At 44.8% G+C, this 17,658-nt stretch overlaps 1 protein-coding gene across 3 annotated transcripts in view; it reads right to left on the bottom strand.

The window, feature by feature from the left end:
* ADAM8 (ADAM metallopeptidase domain 8) overlaps positions 1 to 17,658 on the bottom strand; it is a 109,843-nt gene that overhangs the window by 27,703 nt on the left and 64,482 nt on the right. For all 3 annotated transcript variants that reach the window (XR_006283012.1, XM_038409684.2, XM_038409685.2), the window contains exons 13-15: positions 14,150 to 14,239; positions 12,057 to 12,252; positions 11,195 to 11,294 (exon numbers count right to left, since the gene is read on the bottom strand). Coding sequence is in view for 2 of the 3 variants with exons in the window: in XM_038409684.2 (XP_038265612.1) it covers positions 11,195 to 11,294; positions 12,057 to 12,252; positions 14,150 to 14,239 (386 nt within the window). In the remaining variant the exon portion in view is untranslated. The remainder of the gene's footprint in view (positions 1 to 11,194; positions 11,295 to 12,056; positions 12,253 to 14,149; positions 14,240 to 17,658) is intronic.

Here is a 17,658-nt window from a genome sequence, read left to right as displayed (position 1 = left end):
CATGACAGGAACACAGGTGTCAAAGAGTGTGTGCTGTTCAGGAAAGACCAGAATAAAGGTAAAGATGGGAGCGTAGCAGCACAGTATATTAATGACAAGGTAGACTGTAAAGAAATTAGAAGTGAGAGAATGATAGAACAGAGTCTGTTTGGATCAAAATCACTTTGGGGAAGAAAGCCAAGTCTGAGATAGTGCTTGGGGTGTACTACAAACACACAGGATCCGATCTGGGTACGGAGAGAGACCTGTTTAATGTTTTTAATGAAATAAATACTACATGGAATTGTGTGATTATGGGAGACTTTAATTTCCCAGATATAGATTGGAGAACAAATGTAATTGATAATGGTAGGGCTCAGATTTTCCTGAAGGTAATAGCAGACAGATTTCTTCAACAAATAGACACTGAACCAACAAAAAAGATGATGCCATTTTAGATTTGTTATTGGTGAATAGTGAGGACCTCATAGAGGAACTGGTTGTAGGTTGCAACCTTGGTTCAAGTGATCATGAGTTAATTCAGTTAAAACTAAATGGAAGGATAAACAAAAACAGATCTGCAACTAGGGTCCTTGATTTCAAAAGGGCAAAACTTTAAAAAATAAAGGGAATTAGCTAGAGAAGTGGACTTGACTGAAGAACTCAAGGATCTGAATGTGGAGGAGGCTTGGAATTACTTTAAGACAAAGTTGCGGAAGCTATCTGAAGCCTGAATCCTAAGCAAGGGCAAAAAAATTGCAGGGAAGGGTTGTAGACCATGCTGGATGAGCAAGCATCTCAAACAGGTGATAAAGAGAAAGACGAAAGCCTCCAAGGAATGGAAGATGGGATAGGTCAGCAAGGTAAGTCATCTCTCGGAGGTCAGACAGTGTGGGGAAAAAAAGTTCTGCCAAAAGCCAATCAGAGTTGGACCTTGCAAAGGGAATTAAAACCAATAGTAAAAGGTTCTTTAGCCATATAAACAAGAAGAAAACATGGAAAGAAGTGGGACCACTAAGCACTGCGAGGAGCAATAAATACTGGGATAGAGATTAAAAAAATCTAGGCATGTCCCAACACCTAAACAAATATTTTGCCTCAGTTTCTAATAAGGGTAATAAGAATCTTAAGGACAGTAGCAGGTGGCTAATGTAAATGAGGGTATGGAAGTAGAAATTACCACATCCGAAGGGGAAGTCAAACTCAAATAGCTTAATAGGACCAAATTGGTGGGCCTAACCAAAAGAAGGCTGAGGGAAGATATGATTGCTCTCTATAAATACATGAGAGGGATAAATACCAGGGAAGGAGAGGAATTATTGGAGTTAAGCGCCAATGTGGACACAAGAACAAATGGATATAAAACTGGCCATCAACAAGTTTAGGCTTGAAATTAGGCAAAGGTTTCCAACCATCAGAGTGAAGTTCTGGAACAGCCTTCCAAGGGAAGCAGTGGGGACAAAAAAAACTAACTGGCTTCAAGACTCAGCTTGATACATTTATGGAGGGGGTGGTATGATGGGACAATGGCACGTAGCCGATCTGCAACTGCCAGTAGCAAATATCTCCAACAGCCAGTGATGGGACACTAGAGGGGAAGAGCTCTGAATTATTACAGAGAATTTTTCCCAGGTGTCTGGCCGGTGGGTCTTGACAAAATGCTCAGGGTCCAAGTAATTGCCATATCTGGGGTCAAAAAGGAATGTTTCTCCGAGTCAGACTGGCAGAAACCTGGTGGGGGTTGCCTTCCTCTGCAGCATGGGGCACGTCTCACTTGCAGGTTCAAACTAGTGTATATGGTGAATTCACTGTAACTGGAAGTCTTTAAATCATGATTTGAGGATTTCAGTAACTCAGCGAAAGGTTATGGGTCTATTACAGGAGTGGATGGGCGAGGGTCTGTAGCCTGCAATGTGCAGGAGGTCAGACTAGATGATCATGATGATCCCTTCTGGCCTTAAAGCCTATGAGGAGGGGGCAAATTATGAACATGAAAGGTTATTGGTTTCTGCAGACATTTTTTGCTTCAGCTAAAGAAAAGAAAAGAGGAGTGGACATGATATTTGCTAAACATGTACCTTTTTAGATTAAAGATCAATTTCAGGATAAAAAGAGGGATAGATTATTTTATTGAAGGGCACAATTGCTGGGTTATTAATAACAGTGGCTCAGTGTATGCTCCCAACCAGAACAAAAAAAAAACCTTCTTTAAGGACTTCTTTAAAATACAGCAATGCTTTGGGGAAGGGGAAATTATACTTGGAGGAGACTTCAGTTGCACATTGATTCTTATTGGGACAGGTGGAATAAAAAAGACAAGGTGGATAGGGACGTAGGTGCAGCATTGACTTCTCTGTGCCTACAACTGAATCTCTCTCAGTTTGCTGAAGAGAATGGCACCCAGGGTATGGAATTACATATTTCATTCACACCCTCATCAGTTGTATACTAGAATAGATTTAATGTTAATCTCTAAATTCTTAATGAAGCAGACAAGAACTGCAGAAATTGGCACCATTACATGGTCAGATTATGCACCATTGGAAACAATATTTGATGGCTGGGATGGTCCCCCAAAATCACTTTTTGGGAAAATGAACTGCTTACTTCTCCAGGACAAAGATCGAGTTGCAGCCACTGTTCAATACTTTCAAATAAATATACTGACAATATAAAAAAAAAAAGAGGTCTTCTCTGGGAGGCGGATGAAGCAATATTTAGGGGCCAGTTAATAAGCAGAACCTTTCAACTGAAAAAAGAAAGAGCTCAAGAAAAAATAAAACTAGAACAGGAGATACAAAGTTTAAAAGCCATTCATAAAAATGTAGGTTAAAAAAAGCATATCCACAACTAACTAATATGAAGAAGAAATTCAGTATGTTGATGACGGATGCCATTGAAAATGCTCTTAGGTATTCAAAGCAGATGTTTTACGAAAAAAAGGGAATAAATGTGATAAACTCTGGGCTCAAAAGCTTAAATGGATTAAAGAGCAAATATTATTCCATCAATTAAAAACAATCAGTAAAGGATAATTACACACCCTAAAGAAATATGTGCTACTTTTGCCACTTACTATAAAAACCTCTATACGTCAGATACTCCAAATTCTGAAGTTATTGAAAAATATCTGGAAGTTTCAGACTTGCCAAATATAAATAAAATTGATAAAGAAACTTTAGATAAAGAAATAACAGAAGAAGAAGAAATTTTAGATGCAGTAGCAAATATCAAAAGTGGTAAAACTCTAAAACATTAGTGGCTTCCCAGCTGAATTTTACGAAGTACTTAAGGAGGTATTAGTGGGTCCTTGGAGTAGTACTTTTAATGTTATTCTGTTAGGGAAGGAACTTCAACAACCTATGGAAGAAATGGAGGTTACTTATTGTAACTGGGAGTTCTTTTGAGATCTGTGGACTCTATCTATATTCCACACATGGGTATGCATGCGCGCCATGTGCCTGAGTCCAGAAATTCTTACAAGCAGTGTCTGTTGGCCCACACATGCACCATAGATCTCTTCATACTCCCTACAGAGGGTAAAAGAGACAATGCGGGTCAAACTTGTCCAATTCCTCTTCTTATTGCAATCCCATATGATCCGAAGCAGAGGGGATGGAGGGCAGGTAGTGGAATTCATATGTGCACCACACATCTCAAAGAACTTCCAGTTACAGTAAGTAAAGCCCACTTCTTCAAGAGATGGTCCCTATATGTCTTCCACCAATGGGTGACTGGCAAGCAGCGCTGAGACTAGAGGTGGGTGTGAGGAAGCCTGTAGCAAATATGCTTGCAGCACTGCAGGTTCCACTGCTGCATCCACAGCAGAGGCATGAACTAAAGCGCAGTGTGTCGCGAACATGTGGACAGAACTCTAGCGGCTGCCCTGCAGGTGTCTTGTGACATAGGGATGCCCTGGAGGGAGCCTGCATTCCCATGGAGTGAATTGTGGAACTGGGGGGAAGAGATTTTTGCTATCCTGTAGCACTGTAGGATGCATCCTGAAACCCACTTAGAAATCCTCTGGGACGATGTAGCTTGTCCATGTGATCTTTCTGCAATGGTGATAGAATGTCTCAGTGATTTTCTAATAGGTTTGGTCCATTGCAAGTAGAAATAAGTGAATAGTTTGATTGATGTGGAACTCAGAATCCACCTGAGGGAGAAACTTAGGGTGTAGGTGAAGAGGGGCCTTTTCTTTGTGAAAAAGAGTCCACCAGGATAGCTCTGAGTTCGCAACCCTCCTGGCTGAAGTGACAGCCACAAAAGTGCTACCGCCATGGACAGGTGGGGGCATGGAACATGTCACCATGGGTTTGAAGGGAGGACTGGTGAGTCTTGACAGGACGAGATTAAGGCCCCTTTGAGGTGTTGGTTTAACCACTGTTGGGAAGGTCCTGATTAGGCCTTTCATAAACCATATTATAGTTGGGTGAGTAAGATGTAACGTCCCTCCACCGGAGGGAGGAATGTACTAATCACTACTAGGTGCTCTTGCAGCAAATAAAGGGAGGGACCCGAGGTCTTCAAAGACAGGAGATTAATCTAAAATGACCAGGATACTTGCAGTGGCTGGAGAATTTCGGTGGATTTGTGCCCAGGCCAAGAAATATCTCCATTTAGCCAGGTAGCAGGTTCTAGTAGAACCTTCCCTACTTTGGTTAAGGATAATTTGAACAGGGGCCCAAGCATGAGCATTCTGTCTGATGCCCATCCAAACACTAGGGCGTGAGGTGGCAAGACCTTGGGTTGGGATGCTGGATTTCCCCCCTGTCCTGAGCTAGGAGGTCTGGGAGTGGGCGGATCCTAATTGGGAGGCAGACAGGCATCATCAGAAGTTCTGTGAATCAGAAGTGTCTGGGTGCTAAGAGAATACTGTTGGCTTCATCGTGACATATCTTACCTACAACCGTGGAAGCAAGGGAATGGGAGGAAAGGCATATCTGAGGTTGTTTGTCCATCGCCCCGGGAGCCATTACCCATGGCTTCTGTGGAGCAATATAGGGAAAATTTCCTGTTCGTTTGGGATAAAAAGAGGTCCCATTGTGGTGTTCCCCATTGTGTAAATATCTCGTTTAGGACTGTGTCGTAGATCTCCCACTCGCGGTCTGCCAAGAAGTCTCTGCTTAGTCTGCCTTCAAGGGAGTTGTGGATATCCAGAAGGGTAAACAGCCTGTATCATGATACAGTTCCTGATGCATCAGTTCCATAGTCTGATGGCTTCCAAGCAGAGGGAATCAGATCTTGCCCCTCCCTTATTATGCAGACCACAGTGGTGATATAGTCTGACATTACCTATATATGGAGTGAGTGTATGAGCTGGAGGAAAGCCTTGCATGTAAGGCAGACTGCCCTCAGTTCCAGTATGTTGATATGTAGTCTGGCCTCTTTTGGAGTCCCGGTGCCCTGAGCAATGTCATTGTCCAAGTGAGCATCCCCCATAGGAGGGAGGCTTCCATCACAATGGTGGCTCTGTGGGTGGAAGAGCAGAAGGGAACTCCCACCATGATCTTTCCTGGGTTCAACCACCAGGCAATGGAGGAGATAACTCTGGTGGGAATGGGCTCCTTGTCCAGTCGATAGAATGAGTGGAGCCAGGTTTGCACGCACTGCAAGTGGAACCTTGCGAATGGTGTCAAGTAGGTGCGTGGGGCCATGAGGCCTAACAGTGAAAGGCACCTGTGCACTTTAGTTCCTGGTCTGCAGGTAGTGTATGAAATAAGGGTGCTCATGATATGAAATCTGACTGAGGGGGAGGAACGCTCTCGCAGAAACCGCATATAAAATTGCCCCAGAAGGTTTATCGACATTGTGGGTGACAAAACGGACTATTCTCCAGTTAAGTGAATGCCTAGATCTGATGGAAGCTGTATGAGGAACCTTGTTACCGACTTGACCTCCTGATGCGAGCAGCTTACCAGGAGCCAATCATCCAGGTATGGCAATATCATATAGCCCTAGTGTCTCATCTGGGCTGCTACCACAGAGAAAACTTTTCAAAATACTCCAGGTGCCCTTGCTTGCCCAAGAGGAGAGGATTTGAAACTGGAAGTGTTCCTGGCCTATCATAAACCTGTGTGAGGAGTGAATGTCCACACGGAAATATACGTCCTTCATGTCAAGAGTCACGGATCACATCCCCTCCTGAAGGCAGGGGATTACTGCCACCAACGGAATCATCTGGAATTTCAGCTTTCAAATAAAGATGTTGAGTTGCCAAAGGTCCAGGAAAGGTTTTAAGAAATACGATGAGTAGAAGAGGAGACTGAGACTGTTGATAAGGGAGAAACATATCATCTGATGTTATGTAAGTGTCCATATGCCCTGGTGTCCGAGAGGTTCCAGGAGTCCATGGCAGTAGGGAAGTCCTTGGACGAATGAGGTGGTACTGACAATGGGTCTGGACCAGCGCTTGTGGATAGAGCTGTTGAACATTGGTCCTTACACTTCAGTACCCAGATGACCAATGGAACTGGTGAATCTTTCTTTTTAACTTCTTTGCCCTCCAATCTGGGGGTCTTAAGCAGAGCCAGTCCCTCAGGTTCCATGCATGCAGTTTCCATGGGAGTGCCCTCTTCCCTCATGGTTAGCCCTAGAAGAAGAATCTTTGGGCTTAAGTGGTGGAGGTTCTGCTCCTAGGCACATGCTTGGAGGGCACTGCTCGTTAGTTGAGGCCTCTGTACAGCACATGTGCAGGCCAACAGACACTGCTTGGAAGAATTTCCAGACTCAGGTTGGCATGTATACCCACATATGGAATACACATAGGGACCATCACTCAAAGAAGCTATTGTTGTTCTACCCTAAAGCTAGAAAAGACCCTACCATATGTAGTTCTTATAGGCCCATATTACTGCTGCAACATGACAGATTTTAGCAAAAATACTAGCTAGCCGATTGCAGTCCATGCTCTTGGTGAATATAAGCTCACATCAAACTGGGTTAATTAAGGATAGACAATTTCAAACAATATTCAAAGACTCCTTGGAATCATCCACAATGCTAGAAGAAAGAAAGATCCATTTATTTTGTTATCATTTGATGCAGAGAAAGCCTTTGGTAGAATAGAGTGGAACTTTCTGTTTCAAGTCCTGTCCTATGTGGACATTGGTCCCCAGTTCCTTAAAATGATCTTCACACCAGCCCAAAAGGAGATGTGAGAGTTAATGGATTTAAATCTCCATTTGAATTATGCAGAGGAACTAGGCAGGGATGTCCATTGTCTCCTTTTTTGCCCTGGCCATGGAGCCTTTTGCACAGAGGATAAGAAATAATGAATATATCACAGCAATAAAACTTGCAGGAACACATCCGAAAATAGCTTTATTTGCAGATGATGTAATACTATATTTATCTGAATGAAATATTTCCCTAAAATTAGTATACAAGGAAATCCAGGACTTTGGGAAAGCATCTGGATTTACAGTAAATTATGCCAAATCTGAACAGCCAGACTTAAATTTGCCAGACTTAAGAAGTCATTCCCCCAGAAAACATTTGGGTACAAATGGGCAACAAATTCTGTAAGATACCCTAGAACAGTCAAAGTGGATCAGAACAATGGTCCATTTAGTCCAGTATTCTTCAGAGGCAATGAACAGAACTGGGCAATTTTCAGTGATCCGTCCTATGTTGTCCAATTCCAGCTTCCGGCAGTTGGAGGTTTAGGGGCACTCTGAGCATCTTGGAATTTGTATCTTAAGCAACCTAGACAGGGTTTACGATTTAAATATCAAACCACTACTTCGGCAAATGAAAAAAGATCTGGAGTGCTAGGGCTAATATGCAATTTCTTGATTGGGCAGAACAGCCAAAGTCAAAATGAACATTTTCCAAGGATATTTTACTTGTTTCAAAATCTTCCTGGTAATCAGATAAAATCCTAGCAGGAATACAGAGGATGTTGTTAGAATTTATATGGACTAAGAAAAGACCAAGAGCGAGTCCAGATACTTTGTATTGACCCATTAACCAGGGTGGACTAGCTGTTCCAAATATTCTATCCAACCAGACAGTTCAAAGCAGTAGTTGACTGGGGGCTCTAAACTAGCCAAATACTGGGTCTTCACTGAACAAGAAAATTGTGGCAATGTAAGCTCTGCTAGACTACCATGAACTAATAAAAAAAATCACACGCTCCAGAAATCTGTACATATTCTTTATCGTAAGCTATGGGTTTGGGATGGAACTAGAGACTAAATAAATCATGTTACCTCACCAGTGACACCCATCGCAAACAATACAAATCTTAACCCAAATCACGAACCAGAGAGCTTAAAGACTTGAAAAGCCATAGAATACGCACAGTTGGCCAGTTATTCAGCAAAGAAACATTTCTAACTTATTTAGAGATCAAAACTAACTTTAATTGGACTACTCTCCTCTCCCAAGTACTAGTACTTTCAAGTTATGCATTATGTTTTTCGACTTTCTAGAAAAGCAGTTTTATACAGAAAGCTAACTTTAATAAAAGAAATGGGGTCTGCTCAATTAGGAAACAAACAAGTATAATTAAATTTATTGACTGACACCTCTGCAGATAACTTTGCTAACAAAAACATGCCCATATATGACATGGTAGGAAAAGGATGTGGATAGATGAATTACCACAGATGAATGGGCTTTGATCTGGAAAAGAGGACCAGTAAACCTCAGTCTGTAGCACAATAAAAGAAAATGTATTTAAGATACTGTTTCAACTCAGACAGGTTACACTATATACATAGAAAGAGACAGAGAGCGACAGAGATTGAATGGAGATAAACGGTGGCGAAATTGTGGTGAAAGAGGAGATTTTATGCTTATATGGTGGACATGTTCAGTCACTGAACAGTACTGGGATGAAATTTGTAACCAGATATCACCAACTGTTGGATATTTATTATCAAATGATCCCAAGCTGCTGGGCTACTGATAGCCTCCCTTGCAAAAGAAAAATAGCCTAACCACAGAAGAATGGTTCAAAAAACATGGGAGGTTGTTATGGAAAAATTAACACACCAGTTACATACCCAGCAAAAAGAAAAGAAAAAGAAATGGAAAAGAATGGAAAAGAAGCTCTTGAGGAATTCCACCATGATTTCAACAATTTCCATCCCACCATCAACCTCAGCCTGGACCAGTCCACACAAGAGATCCACTTCCTGGACACGACGGTGCTAATAAGCGATGATCACATAAACACCACCCTATATCGGAAACCTACTGACCGCTATTCCTACCTACATGCCTCTAGCTTTCATCCAGATCATACCACTCGATCCATTGTCTACAGCCAAGCGCTACGATATAACCGCATTTGCTCCAACCCCTCAGACAGAGACAAACACCTACAAGATCTCTATCATGCATTCCTACAACTACAATACCCACCTGCTGAAGTGAAGAAACAGATTGACAGAGCCAGAAGAGTACCTAGAAGTCACCTACTACAGGACAGGCCCAACAAAGAAAACAACAGAACGCCACTAGCCATCACCTTCAGCCCCCAACTAAAACCTCTCCAACGCATCATCAAGGATCTACAACCTATCCTGAAGGACGAGCCATCGCTCTCTCAGATCTTGGGAGACAGACCAGTCCTTGCTTACAGACAGCCCCCCAATCTGAAGCAAATACTCACCAGCAACCACACACCACACAACAGAACCACTAACCCAGGAACCTATCCTTGCAACAAAGCCCGTTGCCAACTCTGTCCACATATCTATTCAGGGGATACCATCATAGGGCCTAATCACATCAGCCACACTATCAGAGGCTCGTTCACCTGCGCATCTACCAATGTGATATATGCCATCATGTGCCAGCAATGCCCCTCTGCCATGTACATTGGCCAAACTGGACAGTCTCTACGTAAAAGAATGAATGGACACAAATCAGACGTCAAGAATTATAACATTCAAAAACCAGTTGGAGAACACTTCAATCTCTCTGGTCACTCGATCACAGACCTAAGAGTGGCTATACTTCAACAAAAAAGCTTCAAAAACAGACTCCAACGAGAGACTGCTGAATTGGAATTAATTTGCAAACTGGATACAATTAACTTAGGCTTGAAGAGAGACTGGGAATGGATGAGTCATTACACAAAGTAAAACTATTTCCCCATGGTATTTCTCCCTCCCACCCCACCCCCCACTGTTCCTCTGATATTCTTGTTAACTGCTAGAATTAGCCTACCTGCTTGTCACCATGAAAGGTTTTCCTCCTTCCCCCCCCTGCTGTTGGTGATGGCTTATCTTAAGTGATCACTCTCCTTACAGTGTGTATGATAAACCCATTGTTTCATGTTCTCCGTGTGTGTGTATATCTCTCCTCTGTTTTTTCCACCAAATGCATCCGATGAAGTGAGCTGTAGCCCACGAAAGCTTATGCTCTAATAAATTTGTTAGTCTCTAAGGTGCCACAAGTACTCCTTTTCTTTATACCCAGCAAAATAGACAGGGGACAAACAGCTACTTAGATACTTAGTTACCATTTATTCACTATTCAGACAAAGTACTTTCGCCTGCAAAAGAACCAGCACACCTGTCCAGTTGTTTTTGTTTGTTTATTTAATATTTGATAGACAGGCCTGGTCTGTTAAATGTGTGTAATCAGAGAATTCACTACATTTAATAAAATCACCAGAAATGATATGTCATGGGTAGTGTAAAGGTGCTCAGGATAACATGGTAAAACCCTGCTAAATAGAGAGATTCAATAATTATATTACTGAATAGTGTTTCTCTAAACACTGCTGTAATGATTACTGTATTATCTCTGATATTTACATAGCTGGGATTTGTAAACCTGTCAAAACTTCCTAGATAAAGACATGGCTTAAAGTAAAAAAAAGTGGCCCTGTCTCTGAAAGTGAAGGACTGGAGCATGGCCCCTCATACAATGGCCTGGAACTGCAGCTTGGGGACACCACCTCCTCCCTATAGAGATCTCCTCCGCTGGGACCAGCTCACAATGACTCTGCCTTGTCCTCATAGAGATCCCCTCCCCCACAGGACCAGCTTACAGTGACTCCGCCACCTCCCCATAGAGATCCCCTGCCCAATGGGACTAGTTCACAATGACTCCACCTTCACCACACAGAGATCCCCTCCCCCTCAGGACTGGCTCACAATAATAACGCCACCTCCCACTCCGGATCAGCTCACCACGACTCCACTCCCATGCACAGACTCACACACCGTTGGCACTGGGTGCTTCAGTTCCTTACTTTGGGCTGCAGGGCCTTTTCCCGTTCTCTGTCAAGCAATGCAGGTAGTCCTTCTGGCGGCCATTGTACTCAAAGCAGATATCAGGGGCCACCTGGGCCTCTGCAGGGACACAGAGAAGAGCTGACGCTGGAGTTTCACAAAGGCAAGCTAACCTGAGCCTGTGTGACAGCACCACGCCTCATGGGGTGACACCTCTGCCACCTTTCCCCCAACACCAGGCACATCGAAAACTTCCCCCACCACCCTCTTCCTTTGGCAGGTGATTCTGGGGCTCCACAGTTCCCTGCACCCCACTGGACTCCTTACAACTCACATCACCCTTCTGTCAGGAACTAGTGATAAAAACAATGCCTGTCCCTAGTGCCTTCCATCCAAGATCTCAAAGCTCTTCATAAACATTAAGGCCTATACTTCCAGAAGCAGCCATAGAATCCGGGAGCCTCTGATCTCAGGTGTCTGACTTAAGGAACTTTGAAGCCCCCAAACTTAGTGGCCAGGGTGGCTGATTTGGCATCACCAATCCCTTGTGTCCTACACACAGTGAAGTGGGGAAACTGATGCACAGAGGCGCCAAGGCCAAGCTAGTCAGGCCTGTGCTTATCTGTAGTTCCTAAACTAGTGGCCTAAAGTTCAGAGTGCAAACCACTGCCCTCGACTTTGTTGGGTTACAGCAACTAGCCTGCCAAATGCCATGCACACTGCTGGGATGGGTGGGTGCATGTCCCATGAGAGCATTGAGGAAGACCTGGGCTCCCAGTCTGTGTGCTGCAGCCTCAGCAATGGATACACACAGCACTGCACTGGCATGAGCTTGCCCTGTGAGCATGGAGCTGAAGGAGCGCATGCAAAGAGCCATGTTACCTGCACCCCAGAGCGTGCGGCAGTGCTCGCTGTGCGAGGGGCACACCCCGTTGTAACAGTAGCCATTCCCATACTGGCACGGCACACCATTCTCTTGGAAGACGTCCTCCGGGCACTCTGCTGAGAAGCCAGTGCAGTGTTCGGGCAGATCACAGCTGTTCTTACTGGCACGGCACAACACACCAGCAGCCTTCACCTTAGCAAACACAAAACACAATCCCCAAGGAATGGGGGGTGGGGGATGTCAGCGAGTGCCCATCAGTCAGGCTGCACCCTAGCCTTACACATTCCCTGGTTTGCTGATCTGGCAGAGTGGGAGGGGCTGATCCTGGTCCCACTGAAGTCAAAGCCAGTTGGAGCTCTGGTATAAACTTCTGTATAGGTCTGACTCTTAGTCAGGGAACTACCTGGGGTTGGAGTATGACTTTGCGGAGTTGTGCTAAGCTTTACCCTGCAGTCTTCAACATCAGGTGGTCATGGGTGAATACTGCTTGGACCAGGAAAGTGAAAACACATCCTTAGCATGTGAGCTGGCCCTGGAGACGTTCAACCACTTGTAATGTGACCCTTCCTCAGTGATTCACACCCAACCTGTTTGCCTTAACAATTTGTACAATGTTATCTGGAAGCAACTGAGTTCAACTACCTTTTCTTAACCACAGAGTCACAGCTGTTAAGGTCAGAAAGGACCATTATGATCATCTAGTGTGACTTCTGAACAACAGGAATGGCCACCGGTGATTCCCGTTTCAGAACCATATCTCGTGGTTCAGTTAGAGGATGTCTCATACTATGACATTCTGTACTGATTTAAAGACTACAAATGATAGAGAATCTACCAAATTCCTACATCAGCTGTTCCAATGGATAATTACCCTCCCTGTTAAAAAAATAAAGCTTTATTTCTAGTCTGAATTTGTCTTCAGCTTCCAGTCACTGGATCTCATTCTGCCTTTGTCTGCTAAACTAAAGATCCCTCTGCAAAAGTCTTGTCCCCATGTAGGTACTAATAGACTGTCATCAAGTCATCTCTTAACCTTTTCTTGTGTAAATTAAATAAATTGAGCTTCCTTTGGCAGGCAGGTTTTCCAGAACTCAAATTATTGTTGCGGCTCTTTTCTGAACCCTTTTCAATTTTTCAATACCCTTTCTGAAGTGTGGACACTAAAACTGGACGCAGGATGCATTAATGCCATATGCAGAGATAACACCATCTCCTTGCTACTGCTCAATATTCCCCTGCTTATACAGTCAAGGATCACATTCGCCCCTTTAGGGTATATCTACGTAGTAGGTGTGATTTCCAGCTCAGGTAGACATATGCATGCTAGCTCTGCTCAAGCTAGCGAGCTAAAAACAGAACTGTGGCTACGGCAGCATAGGTGGTGGCTCAGGCTAGAAGCCAGAGTTTGTACCCATGGGGTCAGATGGGACTGTACTCTGGTGACTAGCCAAAGCTGCTGCCTGGTCACACAGCTATTTTTAGCACATGAGCTCATATATCCACTTGGGCTGGGAATTACACCTCACAGCTGCTGTGCAGATATACCCCTAGGTACAGCATCCCACTGACAGCTCATGTTCAGCTGGTTCCTATCACGACTCTAAGTCCCTTTTTAAGCCCTTGCTTTCCAAAAAGCAGCCCCCCAGCCTGTAAGTGTAGCCTACATTCAGTTAGTCAGTTTTTAATCCATTTAATTAGGGCTACAATGCTATTGACTGGCAGCCTTTGGGACCCCCAGGACAAAGCCCTTGACTTAGAGACCTGTATGGTTGCTTTGATGTAGCCAGGGGTTACCTGAGAAGCCAGACACGTTTGTTCACATCTCTGAGCATCCCAGTGGCTTCATACCTTTTTACCCAATAACCTAGCAGTAGCATGTGCATGTCGGGCTTACTTAGACTCTCACCCTGAGAGAAATATGTTGACCATAAAGCCAGGAAATATCATGTTCATACACCATGTGCTGGGCACTTTAGCAGGCTGGGGAATTGGCCTCATTTCATTTCTTGGGGCCCTTTTCCCCAGTTGTCAATCAGCCAGACTTCCCCAAGGCAGCTCTTAGCAGACATCATCCGGAGACTGATTTTACCTTACACCGTTGGCAGCATTCTCCCTGAGCACATTCTGCTCCGTCACTTAGTCGGCAGGTGGTGGCGTTGCAGCAGGGATCCCTGCATTCCTAACAAACAAAACACAACACACATGGGTTAGGGAGTGAATACACTGGGGATGGGAGCAGTGAGTCACCTGGATAACCTCCTAAAATCAGCAACCCTTTGATCATCATCAAGGGGGGCTCCTGCAAAAGGGCTGTGTATGTCTCCTGTTGTATGGCACCACTGGGGGATGTAGGCAGAAATGGCACTGTTTTCTCCTGTGAGTACACTGTGAAGTTATCTGTATGCCACATTCCTACCCACACAGCAATCTGTTACTAGCTTCTGACTATGGCCATAGTTATTATAATCATCCTTAGCTCTTCTATAGCATACTTCTATGGGTCCCAAAGCACTGTACAATGAAGGGGACATACTGTTATCCCGATGTTACATAAAAGGGATGTCAGAATAGCAGGCCAGTACCCTCCCAGGAAGACACAGCCAGTAACGGGGGGGGGGGAGGGGAAGAAAGCAGCTGGGAATAGATAAATAGCAGGATAACATCCTTCTGTGAGCACCAGAACAAAACATCTGTCTATTGATCCTTGGATGACTCTGTGCTGCTATCTCCCTCTGGCTGACTTTCAGACCAGAGATGAGAAAGATTGTGCTTTGCAGACTGGCTGCCCTGGAGTGATTTGCTTAATTGACAAGTTCAAAAATCTAAATCCAAACTCAAAACCTGGACACAAGATTACAAACTAAACACCATGGGAAGGTGTGAAACACCACTTCTTCTATACTGCTTGCTAGAGAGGGCAGGGCTCCAGCAGCAGAGAGAGTACATTGCGAAACCGTCTGCCCACTGGACAGAAAGGGTGTACTAAGAAGGATGTGAGTCACAGGAGAGAAAGAGAAGACAGGCATGGCCTGGAGAGGTTTCTGCAGTCACTGCTTCTTGATCAAATTCCTGGCACTAATCAGAAAGTTACCAAAGTTCTGCAGAAGTTTTGGGCAGCTGCTGAAAACAGGCAGCTGAGCAGGAAGTGCTAGAGGGAACTCCTCCCTTATCTACCAGAGTGTGCATCAAGGGGTCTTACCACAGAGCCTCTGCACTGGTGGGAATGGACAGACCGCAGAGTCATTCTGAATAATTACTTTTATTAACATCGCAAAAAATGTACAGGAGGGCTTGGCCTGAGACTGGCTGGAGACAACACTAAGCATTAATGCCGCAACTCCTGACAATGGTCTGTGACTGATTGTGCTAAAATTCACGAACCTTGGGGCATTTCTGAACATTTTATAAATATCCAGCACTCACGCAAATGCACATGAACAGAAAATAGTAAGAGCCCACAAACAACCACCACCAAAACTCGGCACTTCTACTTGTGAAGAGATTAATGAACCAGTTTATTGGACCAACTCTAATTACATACAGAAAGCAGATCTGTGCTTTAAAGAGGACCCGCAAAGGAAAACAAAGTGGATATGCACCCTTCATGGCTTCCTGGGGCTGGAACTCACATTTTCTGTGAACGATAACCAGTTAAATCCATGTAATGCCTTGTAGGTTATACTGGTGTGAAATGTTTTATACCAGTAATGGAATGGAGTTATTGGATTAATTGGTTATGGAAATAAGCAATACTGCTGTAATGGTGTAATGAGGCAAGTGGCCTCATTCTGATGCAGAGGGGGTTTAACTCACCCTGCTGGGCTCAGCTAACCATGCACCATCCCCTTCGCAGGAAGTGCAGAGGTGGAACAGGCAGTATAAGAGTAGGATCCTGCAGCTCAGCTGGAGCCAGACCAGGGAAAGAGCCAGAAGTCCTTCCCAGGGAGCTGAACCACTAGCAGAGCCTATGATAGGCTGTGGCAGGCAACAACTCTCCAGAGCCAGTTTAGAGAGAAGGCAAACCACTGTCTCGGGAGACTGAGAAACTCGAAGAGGGAATGGAGAGTGAGCTTAGTGGCTGCGGAGCTGCCCACCAGACACCAGTAGGAAGAAGCCTAGGGAAGGGAGACATTGGTCTTGTTGTGTCATCATGAGGCAAGGCAGCGACCCCATGTTTCCCTGCCAACCCCACGACAGGACCACTTCTAGGGCCCAGAACTGGGACACCGTGGGCCCAAGTCCCGCTAACTCCAGCCCTGCATTCAGGGCTGGTTGAGTGCTAACCCTTAGGCCGGGAGGCCTGAGCTATAGACTGTTTGTCTGCTCAGTCCTCATCCAAGAGGCCTGGCCTATTACTTGCTCTGTTGCCCAGCCAATACACCTGACAGACCAACCCAGCTTGAGCGCTGATTCCCTGATGCCCCTGAAGGGGGCGCCCTGGCCCTGAGACACAGTAAGCATAGAAATGGGAATAAGTGAGGCTGCAATGGATTTCCCTATACCTCCCCCAGGGGGGTGTTTATCACCTGAATTTCCCCCAACACCCCCACCAGTTTTGTGAACTAGTTACATGCAGTGTTGCCAATTTAGTGATTATTTGGAAATTTGAATTGAAATTGAAACATTAATACATATTGTGACAGGGTCGGGCCAGACGGCTACATGAGAGTGATAGAAGGCAGATATACTAGCCCCAGGTTAAGTAGGTCCCTTTTCCCTGGGTAAGGCAACAGGGAAAGTTCCAGAACAATCAGGAACTTTCTGGAAACAATTAAGGCAGACAGGCTGATTAGAACACCTGCAGCCAATCAAGAAGCTGCTAGAATTAATTAAGGCAGGCTAATCAGGGTACCTGGGTTTTAAAAAGGAGCTCACTTCAGTTTGTGGTGCGTGCGAGGAGCTGGGAGCAAGAGGTGCAAGAAGTGGAGAGAGTGAGAAGGCGTACTACTGGAAGACTGAAAAGTACAAGCATTATTAGACATCAGGAGGAAGGTCCTGTGGTAAGAATAAAGAAGCTGTTGGGAGGAGGCCATGGGGAAATAGCCCAGTGAGTTGTAGCTGTCATGCAGCTGTTACAGGAGCCACTGTGGACAGCTGCAATCCACAGGGCCCTGGGCTGGAACCCGGAGTAGAGGGTGGGCCCAGGTTCCCCACATCTCCCTACTTGATCCCAGAGAAGTTGAATTGGACTGTGGGTTCCACCAGAGGGGAAGGTGTCTGGCCTGTTCCCCGATCCACTAGGTGGATCAGCAGAGACTGTGGGGATTGTTCTTTTTCCTTTCCCCATCTTGGCCAGTGATGAGGCTAACTGAGTGAATGGCAGATTTGAGCCATGAAAGTGGCCAAACTGAGGGCTGCTGTGAACCTCTGAGGCGAGAAAATCCGCCAATAAGCACAGGACCCACCAAGGCAGAGGAGGAACTTTGTCACAATATTTTAAAAGCATATAAAGTGTACGATAAAATAAGTGTATCTGAAAAAGTATAATAGATTTGAAAAGTAGGAACTTAGACTATCTTCCTCGTACAGCTGTTTATGACAATGTCAGTGCATTCACTTCGGTGATGTTGGCCAACCTAATAATTTCAAATTATGATT

Source organism: Dermochelys coriacea, chromosome 7 (genome assembly GCF_009764565.3).
Source record: "Dermochelys coriacea isolate rDerCor1 chromosome 7, rDerCor1.pri.v4, whole genome shotgun sequence".
Taxonomy (NCBI): domain Eukaryota; kingdom Metazoa; phylum Chordata; order Testudines; family Dermochelyidae; genus Dermochelys; species Dermochelys coriacea.
The sequence above is the reverse complement of the archived record's forward strand: the minus strand, read 5'-3'. Positions and strand labels throughout refer to the sequence as shown.